A 13,035-nucleotide genomic window follows, 5' to 3' on the forward strand; every position below is an offset into this window, starting at 1 on the left:
ACAATTGTTCTGACCTAGGCTTCCTTAGAAAGCATGAAGCAAAATCTTTATTCCGGCCAAACCTCTTTTATTTAAATGACTGTGAATTTCTGTCATTCACAGTCAACAAGGCTTTGGCAAACAGTCTTTCAGAGGAATGTTTATCAACACCCACCGTATCTCCCTTGGAACGCTGCCAGAGAACCAATTTCGAAACACAGGGCAAGGCCAAACTTGGCACAGATTCTATGAGAGTCAGGAACAGAACTTTCCAATCTTGAATCGACCAAATGAACTAATTGCTTCCTGCAAAAGCCCACGTCCCGTTTGCTCCTCGTTTATATCCTATGGGAGGGGCCAATTATCTCTAAGGTGTGGCTTTACTCCCGAATCGACCCTGCTTTCTTAATTGTTGTCTTCTGGCAGCTCTGCGCATGCGCACACTGGGAACGGGTTCCAACTGTTCCTCTGCTCGCTGCTGTCTATCTCCCTCTCTGCCTCTGACTCAGAGCCCTCGTCCGAGCTTTCCCCAGCCCCCAGGACTGGCCCAAGTTCCTCCCCAACCTCCTCACTGTCCGATTCTGCTGGCCGCCGGCAGGCCACAACAACAATGGGAAACCACTTCTGAAATTTTGCCAAGAAAGTTGCAAGGACACTTCAGGCAATCTCCAGGAGTCATTACTTATTCAAAGGCACAAGAACTAAAAGATTTCTTTAAAAAAATCTAGTTTTCTTCTATTTCTGGGGAATCCTACCACGAGACCCTAACAAGGAAAACTCTCTCCAGTAAGTTCTTATGTCAGTGAAAATATTTTTGTTCAAATGATGCTTGATGCTTGACAAATTAGGATCATTTTTTACTGATTATACTTTCAAACTTCTGCAAGTTTGAAACGTTTTGTCATAAAAATATGAGATCTGCTTTTTCTTTTTTTTCACACCTACGGGAATAATAGCTCATTGTCCTAGCAAGGTAATGTGCAAAATCACAATAAATACGACTGAGTAGCAGGACTATGAAGTTGCATTAATGAGTCATCATATTTCAGACCTTCAGAAATTCAGAAATAATGTAGCCTCAGAAATATCTGAGTAAGTTTTACTTAAATCTCAGAGGTCAGGGAATACAGGTCTAAAGAGAAGACAAATCTGATTACAGTTCCTTAGTAAAAGGTGTTCCACAGAATTAGCATTACAGAATTCAATCAGAGAATTTAATTTAGCTTGTCAACATTATAGAAGTTACTGTTTTGGTTCAGACTAAACTCAACAATCATACAATATTTAAGTACGTGTTTAATAAGGTTAGTGGTTTGCAAAACTAATTGTTGTAATAAGCATGCCAAATCATAACCTTTGATTTCTTAATTTTTATTTTACTGTACGTCAAAGGCTTTTAGCATCTGTCATATCAGCTGAAGATTTGGAAGACTGCAGTCTTAATACATTTGGAAGATGCCAGCTTGGGAAACAAATGTTTTACAGAGACCTAGAAAAACAAATTACCGGTATTGTTCGCAACGGAAGACTAAATAGAGTTAATAGAGGGATAATTTCCTTAGTGAACAAAGCAACCCAGACATCAAGGCAGGAAGTCGTCACAGGTGATCCTGTAAATCTTACCTTCTTCAGAGCTTGCAAATAGCGCAATGTGCGGTCCCAGTCATTCTGTTCTCCAAATCGTGGCCGGTTCCATAACAGGTGAGCCTGACACACGCACACTGGCCTCTCGGTGTGTTCAGAAGTCTTTGAGTCTTCATTTCTAAAACCGCAGGATTGATTATTTATTTATTTATTTCATTATTATGCACAGTCACTCACGCCCTCGTCACCTCTTGCCTTGACTACTGCAATGCTCTCTACATGGGGCTCCCCTTGAGGGGCACCCGGAGGCTCCAGCTGGTCCAGAACGCAGCAGCGCGGGTAGTGATGGGAACAGCATGGCGCTCCCATGTAACACCGCTCCTGCGCGAGCTGCACTGGCTCCCGGTGGTCTTCCGGGTGCGCTTCAAGGTGTTGGTTATCACCTTTAAAGCGCTCCATGGCATAGGGCCTAGCTATCTTCGAGACCGCCTGCTGCTACCAACGACCTCCCAGCGACCCGTGCGCTCCCACAGAGAGGGCCTCCTCAGGGTGCCATCAGCCAAACAATGTAGGCTGGTGACCCCCAGGGGGAGAGCCTTCTCTGTGGGGGCACCTACCCTCTGGAATCAGCTGCCCCCAGAGATAAGGAGAATCCAAGACCTCAGTGCCTTCCGCCGTGCCCTTAAAACCCACTTTTTCCAGCAAGCCGGGCTGGCTTAGGAAGAAATTTTTTTTAAATTTTTAAATGTTTAATTGGTTTGTGGTTTTTTAAATTTTTGGGCCAAATTTATATAGATTTTAATTGTTTTTAATATTTGTATTTCATGTTTTTAATTCTGGCTGTGCACCGCCCTGAGTCCTCAGGGAGAAGGGCGGTATATAAATTGAAAATAAATAAATAAATAAATAAATAAATAAATAAATAAATTTAAATTTATATTCCCGCCTATTTGCCCACGGCGGTTCAATAGGATTGACTATTAATAGCAAGGTGACTCCTGCCTCTCAAATCAGCTCTTACTCGAGCCAAAATTATGGAACAAAGGAACGTTTTAAGAGACGCTCAGAATTCCTAGTCCCGTGATGGCCAATCTATGGCACGTGTTCTGGAAATGGCACGCAGAGCCATTTTTCCAGGCACGCGAGCTGTCACCCAAGTCACCTGCAGCTGTGCATGCGCGCACGCCCCGCCTGGTGTTCGGACCTCCGTGGCGCATGAGAGCAATTCAGGGGACCCAGCTGGTTTTCAGAGCTCTCCTGCACGTGCACGCGTGTTTATGCATGCGCGGGAGAGTACTGGTGTGCACGGCACACGCATGCGCCGACGGCGTTTGAGCACGTGCATTGTGCGCACGAAAACCACACGCATGCGCAGATGGTGCAATTGCGCATGTGGCACACAGCAGGCTGCTGTTGTGACTCCGACCCCGGAGGCTGATTTATCTTTGCATGCTGAGTCGGAGGATGATATGGAGGAGGAGGAAGCTGGCAGGAGCTATGTGCCGGAGGGGCCGTCTTCACTGGTGAGTCAGCAAGAACTGACAGTTGCTGACGTGTCTCTGGACCCCAGCCAAATTGAGGAGGAACCAGAGGCTGGTAACGAGGAGAGGGAGCCCCTATTGGATGCAAGAGAGAGACGTAGGAGACGTCGTAGAGAACAGCAATTGCCACGTCCCAAGAGGTGTGGTCAGGAGACGTAGGGCCACACCCTACAAGGTATAAAAGGGGTGTGGCTGGGCCGGAAATGCGTGGTGAACAATTTGTTGGCGTTTTGGAGTTTAGAACTGCTAGTTTTGAGTTTTGAAAAGGAGTCTTGCATTAGCCTGCTGGCCGTCTGCCAAGACCTCTAGAACATTGCCCGGTAATTATCCAGGCATAGGACCCGGGTACCTTCGAGACCGTCTTCTGCCACCAATAGCCTCCCATCGGCCAGTTCGCTCCCACAGAGAGGGTCTCCTCAGGGTGCCATCGGCCAAATTATGTCGGCTGGCGACACCCAGGGGGAGGGCCTTCTCTGTGGGAGCCTCTGCCCTTTGGAATGAGCTCCCCCCAGAAATTCATAAAAATCTCTGATCTCCGTGTATTTCGCTGTGCCCTCAAAACCATGTTGTTCCGCCAGGCTGGGCTATCAATATAAAGTTTTTAATTGGTTTTAAATTCGGGGTTTTATAAATCAGGGCTATTATTTAATAATTTTAATTATTTTTAAATTTTGTCTGTCTTTGTTTTTTTAATTAGGCTGTACACCGCCCTGAGTCCTTCGGGAGAAGGGCGGTATAGAAATAAAATTAATAAATAATAAATAAATAAATAAATAAATAAATAAATAAATAAATAAATAAATAAATAAATAAATAAATTACTGAACTGATATACCTTTGGAACATTGCCAGTAACTACTGAACTGTTTATTAAAGGGCCAGCTTGAATCTCTTCAGCCTGCGTTTGTTACTGCCAGGCTATTTGAGCTATTGCAAGGCCACTCGTGGGAGGGGACAGAACAGCTGCGTGCAAAAGCTGTGCACATGCACAGAGGGTGTGATTGCGCATGCAGCGCACGGTGAGGGGGGCGCACGAAAGCTTCACGCATGCAGAGATGAGGTTGTGCGCACAGCGCATGGGGAGGACCCGTGCATTAGTGCGGATGGCACAAAAGCACGCGAGGCACGTACCTCTTCGACACTCGGTGAGTAAAAGGTTCGCCACCACTGCCCTAGACTGTTATCCGATGTTCCCTAATAATCTCCCAGCTTTCAAAGATCGAGAAAATAAAGACTTTCCTGTCTAACACACTTCATTTGGTCAACGGCTCCCGTTTCCGTTCCACATCTTGAGTTACCTGCTTTTTTGAAGTTTATACCACATAGAGTAATCATCATGGAAAGCCGTCAAATCCACGCTTCGGCCTTGGGTCACAGGTTCTTCATTTGGAAGGAAATAAACACACTGCATCCAGTGGTCTCTCCACTGAAAACAAGGGGATAAAAGAGCAGTTTGAAAAAGCAGAGGAGAATTAATTGCTGATTAACTTCAGCGATGTCGCAAAAGACTTTCGTTGGGGGGGGGGAATTGAGCAAAAAACATGGAACTCCAGCAGCAAACAGCAAGATTATTCTTTTTTTTAAAAAAAAATGTGTATTTATAACACAACACAATATAACAAACACAAAACACATAACATATGTTCCCTTTTTTCAACTCTTCCATAACGGTAATCTTCTAATATTTACATATTACCCCAATTCCCCTTATACTATTCATTTCCTTCTTGTCCCATTCTCTCTTATTTACACTATAATTCCTAACATTCATGATACTAAGTTTATACATTTTATACATTGTCCTATAAACATTTTACATTTATGATTTCTCACCTTTCATTATTGTTCACTATTTCTAATCTCCAGCCAGTTGTACCATTTGTTTCACATTACATAGTATTCCATATCTTCCTTTGCTTTAAGTTCTTTTGTTAATTTGTCCATCTTGGCACACTCTAAAATTTTTTTATCAATTCTTCCTCTGTTGGTGTATTTTTTTCCCCCAATTTTGTGGATATGATATTCGTGCGGCTGTTATGATATGTAAAATTAAGTATTTTATTTCTTTAGTATATTTTCTAGTGAATATTCCTAACAAAAATGTCTCTAGTTTCCAATCAAGAGAGGAGCTTGCCCCGTTACGCGGCACTAGGGATTCGTACCGCTGAACTGCCGACCTTTTGATCGACAAGCTGAACGCCTTAGCCACTGAGCCACCGCGTCCCTCATGTAGGTATCCTTATTATCGTGAAATTCTTGGTAAGGCAACGAAGTGTTACAAAGCTTACCGGGTTCTCTTCAAAAGTGCTTTGTACCCAGTATGGGGCCAACGAGCATTTGATGGACCCAGCAGGATCCATGTCAATCTCCCACCAGGAAAGGACCACTTGGGCTTTGCCAGACTTGATGGGTTTCAGCTTCACTGTGTAGGACGCAGAAGCTCTGCTGACCGGCTTACTGAAATCTATACTGTGGAAAACAGCGAAGTGAAATCAGCTCCTTTTAAATGGCAGCTTTTCACCTGGGTGGTTAAATGTTAAGCAGCATTTCTAGAATAGAATAGAATAGAATAGAATAGAATAGAATAGAATAGAATAGAATAGAATAGAATAGAATAGAATAGAATAGAATAGAATAGAATAGAATAGAATAGAATAGAATAGGAGTAGGGTAGGGTAGGGTAGGGTAGGGTAGGGTAGGGTAGGGTAGGGTAGAGTAGAGTAGGATAGAGTAGGATAGGATAGGATAGGATAGGATAGGATAGGATAGGATAGGATAGGATAGGATAGGATAGAATAGAATAGAATAGAATGGAATAGAATGGAATAGAATGGAATAGAATGGAATAGAATAGAACAGAAGAATGGAATGGAATGGAATGGAATAGAATAGAATAGAATAGAATAGAATAGAATAGAATGGAATGGAATGGAATGGAATGGAATGGAATGGAATGGAATGGAATGGAATGGAATAGAATAGAATAGAATAGAATAGAATAGAATAGAATAGAATGGAATAGAATGGAATAGAATGGAATAGAATAGAACAGAAGAATGGAATGGAATGGAATGGAATGGAATGGAATAGAATAGAATAGAATAGAATGGAATGGAATGGAATGGAATGGAATGGAATGGAATGGAATGGAGTAGGGTAGGGTAGGGTAGGGTAGGGTAGGGTAGGGTAGGGTAGGGTAGGGTAGGGTAGAGTAGAGTAGAGTAGGATAGGATAGGATAGGATAGGATAGGATAGGATAGGATAGGATAGGATAGGATAGGATAGGATAGGATAGAATAGAATAGAATAGAATGGAATGGAATAGAATGGAATAGAATGGAATAGAATGGAATAGAATGGAATAGAATAGAACAGAAGAATGGAATGGAATGGAATGGAATGGAATGGAATGGAATGGAATGGAATGGAATGGAATGGAAAAGAATAGAATAGAATAGAATAGAATAGAATAGAATAGAATAGAATAGAATAGAATAGAATAGAATAGAATAGAATAGAATAGAACAGAAGAATGGAATGGAATGGAATGGAATGGAATGGAATGGAATGGAATGGAATGGAATAGAGTAGGGTAGGGTAGGGTAGGGTAGGGTAGGGTAGGGTAGGGTAGGGTAGGGTAGGATAGGATAGGATAGGATAGGATAGGATAGGATAGGATAGAATAGAATAGAATAGAATAGAATGGAATGGAATGGAATAGAACAGAAGAATGGAATGGAATGGAATGGAATAGAATAGAATAGAATAGAATAGAATAGAATAGAATAGAATAGAATAGAATAGAATAGAATAGAATAGAATGGAATGGAATGGAATGGAATGGAATGGAATGGAATGGAATAGAATGGAATAGAATAGAATGGAATAGAATGGAATAGAATAGAACAGAAGAATGGAATGGAATGGAATGGAATGGAATGGAATGGAATGGAATGGAATGGAATGGAATAGAATAGAATAGAATAGAATAGAATAGAATAGAATAGGGTAGGGTAGGGTAGGGTAGGGTAGGGTAGGGTAGGGTAGGGTAGGGTAGGGTAGGGTAGGGTAGGGTAGGGTAGGGCAGGGCAGGGCAGAGTAGGATAGGATAGGATAGGATAGGATAGGATAGGATAGGATAGGATAGGATAGGATAGGATAGGATAGGATAGGATAGGATAGGATAGAATAGAATAGAATAGAACAGAACAGAACAGAACAGAACAGAACAGAACAGCTTTATTGGCCAAATGTGATTGGACACAGAAGGATTTTGTCTTTGGTACATACGCTCTCAGTATACATAAAAGAAAAGATACATTCGTCAAGAATCATAAGGTACAACACTTAATGATTAGTCATAGGGAACAAATAAGCAATCAAATCATATTAGGAAACAGTCAATATAAATCTTAAGGATACCAGCAACAAAGTTACAGTCATACAGTCGTAAGTGGGAGGAGATGGGTGATAGGAACGATGGGAAGACTAATAGTAATGCAGACTTAGTAAATATTTTAACAGTGTTGAGGGAATTATTTGTTTAGCAGAGTGATGGCGTTCGGGAAAAAACTGTCCTTGTGTCTAGTTGTTCTGGTGTGCAGTGCTCTATAGCGTCATTTTGAGGGTAGGAGTTGAAACAGTTTATGTCCAGGATGCGAGGGGTCTGTAAATATTTTCACAGCCCTCTTTTGACTCGTGCAGTATACAGATCCTCAATGGAAGGCAGGTTGAAAGTAATTGTTTTTATTATGTACTCAGACACACAAAATAAACATACAAGATATACAGGTAGTCCTCAACTTACAACAGTTCATTTAGTGACCATTCACTATATTCACTGAGAAGCCTCGGTGGTGCGATGGTTAAGAGTGCAGTACTGCATGCTACTTCCGCTGACTGTCAGCTGCCTGCAATTTTGCAGTTCGAATCCCATCAGACTCAAGGTGGACTCAGCCTTCCATCCTTCCGAGGTGGGTAAAATGAGGACCCAAATTGTTGGGGACAAGAGGCTGACTCTGTAAGCCGCTTAGAGAGGGCTGTAAAGCCCTGTGAAGCGGTATATAAGTCTAAGTGCAGTTGCTGTTCAAAGTTACAACAGCACTGAAAAAAAGTGACTTATGACCCTTTTTCACTCTGATGACTGTTGCAGCATCCCCATGATCATGTGATTTGCATTCGAATGCTTGACAACTGGTTCATACTTATGATGGTTGCAGTGTCCCGAGGTCATGTGATCATCTTTTGCAATCCTTCTGACAAGCAAAATCAATGGGGAAGCCAGATTCACTTAACAACTGGGTAATTGTTGTGGTCCGCCCGCAGTCTGCGGAGCTGGCAGCGGAGTCGGACAGTGAGGAGGCTGAGGAAGAACATGGGCCAGTCCTGGAGTCAGGGGAAGGCCCGGACGAGGGCTCTGCGTCGGAGGCAGAGATGCGGCCAGGGCCATCGGGGAGTGATGTGTGGACTTTGGAGCCTCCAGAGGCTGACAGTAGAGAGGCAGAGGAACAGGAGGAGCCTGTTCCAAGTGCAGGTATGAGAAGAAAAAGGACAACTCAGCAGTAAGGCCAAGAGATGATTGGCCCTTCCCATAAGGCTTAAAAGACCAGCAACGGCTCTTGGGCTCTTTGCTGGAAAACAACGTTGAGAGATTTGCTTCTTGTTTCACTGTATTCATTTCTTGTTGGCGTCTTCTGCTTCTGAACATTTTGCCAAGAAAAGCTTTTGGCAGTTTGCCTAAATATCCCAAGGTCGGTGATAAACTGAGGAATGGTGTTTTGAAGAATTTGCTTTCATTTAGTTTGGACTACGCTGAGAATGAGTTAATTTTCAGCTGTTCTAATAAAATCTGTTTGTTTTCGAACTGTTTGCATTTAATACTAACTACTTGGGCCTGGGTCACAAGAGTTATTAATTTAACAATCTGCAGCCATTCACTTAACAAATGTGGCAAGGAAAGTCGTAAAACGGGGCAAAACCCGCTTCACGAATTTCCCTTAGCAACATAAATTTTGGCCACCATTGCGGTTGTAAGTTGAGCATTATCTGTATCAGGAAAAAACGCACACATCCCTAAAAACAGCACCACAAGATAGACCTCACCTGAACATAGGGATGACTTCACTGAGCGGCACGAAGTCACGCGTGGGCACCTGATTCAGTTGGATGTCACAGACGGAAGGTGCACCAGGGCAAACATTCATTTCTGGTGGGAAGACAATGGTCTTCTGGACACCTTCTGCTTGGATATGAATGGGAGACAGCTTGTTCCACGACCACATCCGTTTGGACTCCACCAACTGGGCATAAATGGTGGCTCTGTGAGGCACTGCCTCACATCCCTCCTGCTCATTGAAGGATGAATAGGAAAGAAATCAAATACGGTTCATGTGCTTTGGGGAGAAAAAGACACGCAATAGCACTTATATACCTCTTTACAGCTCTCTCTCTCTCTAAGCGGTTTACAAAGTCAGCCTATTTCCCCCAACAATCTGGCTCCTCATTTTACCGATCTTGGAAGGATGGGAGGCTGAATCAACCTTGAGACGGTCAGGATCGAACTGCTGGCAGTGGGCAGAGTCAGCCTGCAATACTGATTCTAACCACTGTACCACCATGGGAGGGAGGGAGGGAGGAAGGGAGGGAGGGAGGGAGGGAGGAAGGAAGGAAGGAAGGAAGGAAGGAAGGAAGGAAGGAAGGAAGGAAGGAAGGAAGGAAGGAAGGAAGGAAAGGCAGTAGCTCTTAGACTTATATATCGCTTCACAGTTCTTTTACAGCCCTCTCTGAGCGGTTTACAGAGTCAGCCTATTGCCCCCAACAATCTGGCTCCTCATTTTACCCATCTTGGAAGGATGGAAGGCTGAGTCAACCTTGAGCCGGTCAGGATCGAACTGCTGGCAGTGGGCAGAGTCAGCCTGCAATACTGATTCTAACCACTGCACCACTATGGGAGGGAGGGAGGGAGGGAGGGAGGGAGGAAGGAAGGAAGGAAGGAAGGAAGGAAGGAAGGAAGGAAGGAAGGAAGGAAGGAAGGAAGGAAGGAAAGGCAGTAGCTCTTAGACTTATATATCGCTTCACAGTTCTTTTACAGCCCTCTCTGAGCGGTTTACAGAGTCAGCCTATTGCCCCCAACAATCTGGCTCCTCATTTTACCCATCTTGGAAGGATGGAAGGCTGAGTCAACCTTGAGCCGGTCAGGATCGAACTGCTGGCAGTGGGCAGAGTCAGCCTGCAATACTGATTCTAACCACTGCACCACTATGGGAGGGAGGGAGGGAGGGAGGGAGGGAGGGAGGGAGGGAGGGAGGGAGGAAGGAAGGAAGGAAGGAAGGAAGGAAGGAAGGAAGGAAGGAAGGAAGGAAGGAAGGAAGGAAGGAAGGAAGGAAGGAAAGGCAATAGCTCTTAGACTTATATACCACTTAATAGTACTTTACAGCCCCCTCTAAGCGGTTTACAGAATCAGCCTCTTACCCCCAACAATCTGGGTCCTCATTTTACCCACCTCAGAAGGATGGAAGGCTGAGTCAACCTTGAGTCTGGTGAGATTCGAACTGCCAAATTGCAGGCAGCCGGCAGTCAGCAGACGTAGCCTGCAGGACTGCACTCTAACCACTGCGCCACCACGGCGCTATCTTAAAAATAACAGCTAGACCAAAAAAAACTTACTTTCAGGGATTTGAGAATCAGGTCTAGGACAACTCGCTGGGGCTACCTTACTACGGCCATTTCGCTGCGGCCAACTCGTCCCAACCATCCTGCCACCGGCCAACCCAGCACAGGAATTTTGCCGTGGCCATCTTGCCGCAGCCAACTCACCACAGGACAATCCATGTGGGATAACTTGGCAGGGACAAACGTTATCCTCCACTGTTTCTTCAACATTATCTCCATTTTTGTCAATGGAAATAATGTCAAAAGAACAATGGCGGATAATATTTATTGCATTGAGTTATCCCGTGTGAAATTGTCCCGCGGTGAGATGGCCACAAGAAGTTGTCCCATTCCATTCGGAATCGTCTATAACAGGGGTCCTCAAACTACAGCCCATGGGCTGGATATGGCCCACCAAAACCATTAATCCGGTCCGCGCGGGACGAGGCTGCCCCGCCCACATCGCCCCCACCTACCTGCCAGCCCCCACCCATCTTCTGGAGGCCGAGGCGGCCAAAAACAGGCCCGTTTTTGGCCTCCCTGGGCTCCAGAAAGAGGGAGAGGGAGGGAGGGAGAGAGAAACACACACACACACACACACACACACACACACACACACACAGAAACAGAAGTCCCTCACACACACTCCAAGGCAGCCACATCCCTTCACTAACCTGCTTTCCACCCCCAGGAGCAAAACAAATTAAAGTTTAATTTGTGTGTATTATTTAATGGACTGCTAAATTGGCCACACCCACCCAGTCACATGACCACCTAGCCACACCCACCCAGTCACATGATCACCTAGCCACGCCCACCCAGCCCATCCGGCCCCCTCAACAGTCTGAAGGACCATGAATTGGCCCCGTTTAAAAAGTTTGAGGACCCCTGTTCTAGAATCTCAAACATTCCTCAACAGATCTCTTGGAAATTGTTAAGCTGTTTTATCTCAGGAAACCGAACGTTCTCAGAAAACGTCTCCGTGTATCTTTTCTATATATTTTTTATATCTTTTCTATATATTTCTCTAAAGCATTTTCTCAAAAGCTCATTAAATGTAAGGCACAGATCACATTAATGAGAGGCCAAAATCCGTTTCATCATTTTGAGAGTTGCAAGCTAGTGAACAAAACTGATCAGCTAGGAATCGGGAAATGTTTCATCGTGAGAAATCTGGGGGTTGACTGTCTTTCTACCCACCAAAGAACACAGGTGAATTTATCTTCTCTGCCCTAGTTCACTCCTTACCTGTACGAGATGCTTGTGAGCGTGTTCGTAAGAGGGCAAGGCCCCTTCCCCGATCAGTTCGGTGTCAAACAGCTCCGTGATCAGGATGTTTGCACGGGATTCCATGTCTCCATCTGAAAAGCATCATACAAAACCGACATTTGACCAGCGACCCTGGAATTCAGTTTGGACTGTTCCCAAATAAAGTTGTTTTAGACTTTTCTACTAAATGTGTTTGGTCTCAAACACGTACAGGTAGTCCTCGACTTAAAACAACCATTCAAAGTTATGGCACACTCTGAAAATGGGACTTTTTAAGTCCAAGGTTTAAAATTTTGAAGTCTGCCCACCTCCCCAGAGAGTCAAGTAACCACTTTCAGGCTCTCAGAATACAGCCCACTTTTGCAGCTGTGCCCCATGTGATTTACAATATTTTTGCTGGAAATTGGTCTTTACTTCCAGTTTCCACCCCATAGCAAAGAATGGGTTTGCTTAATGACTGCAACATTCGCTTAACTGCTGTAAAAAACTTTTTTAAAAAATCAAGCAGGCAGTCACATGCCAACCCACATTATGAGTGTCATGATTTACACTCGAAATTGTGGGCTCAATTAGTTGTAAGTTGAGGACTACCTGTATGGGCAGCATCTTCTTTTTAAGCTATCTAACCAACTGTCCCACCCTGCCATAAGAAATAGGGTTAGGAAAAGGAGATGCAATGAGAATTATTTATTTTACCTTTCATGAAATTGTTTCCTGTTTCCTTTCCATCCCCCTCCTCTGGCCGACCTTTCGACTCTGACCACTAGCTTCTGTGGCTGGCCCAAGGGAAGAATAAATGGTTGCAGGAAATTAGGTGTGCCTAGTCTAGTGAAAGGACACGGTGGCTCAGTGGCTAAGATGCTGAGCTTGTGGTTTGAATCCCTAGTGCTGTGTAATGGGGTGAGCTCCCGTTACTTGTCCCAGCTTCTGCCAACCTAGCAGTTCGAAAGCACGTAAAAAATGCAAGTGGAAAAATAGGGACCACATTTGGTGGGAAGGTAACAGCATTCCG

General features: G+C 44.2%; 1 protein-coding gene across 2 annotated transcripts in view; it reads right to left on the minus strand.

Moving 5' to 3' along the window:
* Positions 1-13,035, minus strand: part of PRMT7 (protein arginine methyltransferase 7) — a 42,661-nt gene that overhangs the window by 18,455 nt on the left and 11,171 nt on the right. For both annotated transcript variants that reach the window (XM_060681566.2, XM_060681568.2), the window contains exons 6-10: positions 12,003-12,115; positions 9,207-9,448; positions 5,393-5,573; positions 4,403-4,530; positions 1,603-1,741 (exon numbers count right to left, since the gene is read on the minus strand). In XM_060681566.2, coding sequence (XP_060537549.2) covers positions 1,603-1,741; positions 4,403-4,530; positions 5,393-5,573; positions 9,207-9,448; positions 12,003-12,115 — 803 coding nt within the window. The remainder of the gene's footprint in view (positions 1-1,602; positions 1,742-4,402; positions 4,531-5,392; positions 5,574-9,206; positions 9,449-12,002; positions 12,116-13,035) is intronic.

This window comes from Pantherophis guttatus, chromosome 11, assembly GCF_059756535.1.
Source record: "Pantherophis guttatus breed Tessera chromosome 11, ASM5975653v1, whole genome shotgun sequence".
NCBI classification, from domain to species: Eukaryota; Metazoa; Chordata; class Lepidosauria; order Squamata; family Colubridae; genus Pantherophis; species Pantherophis guttatus.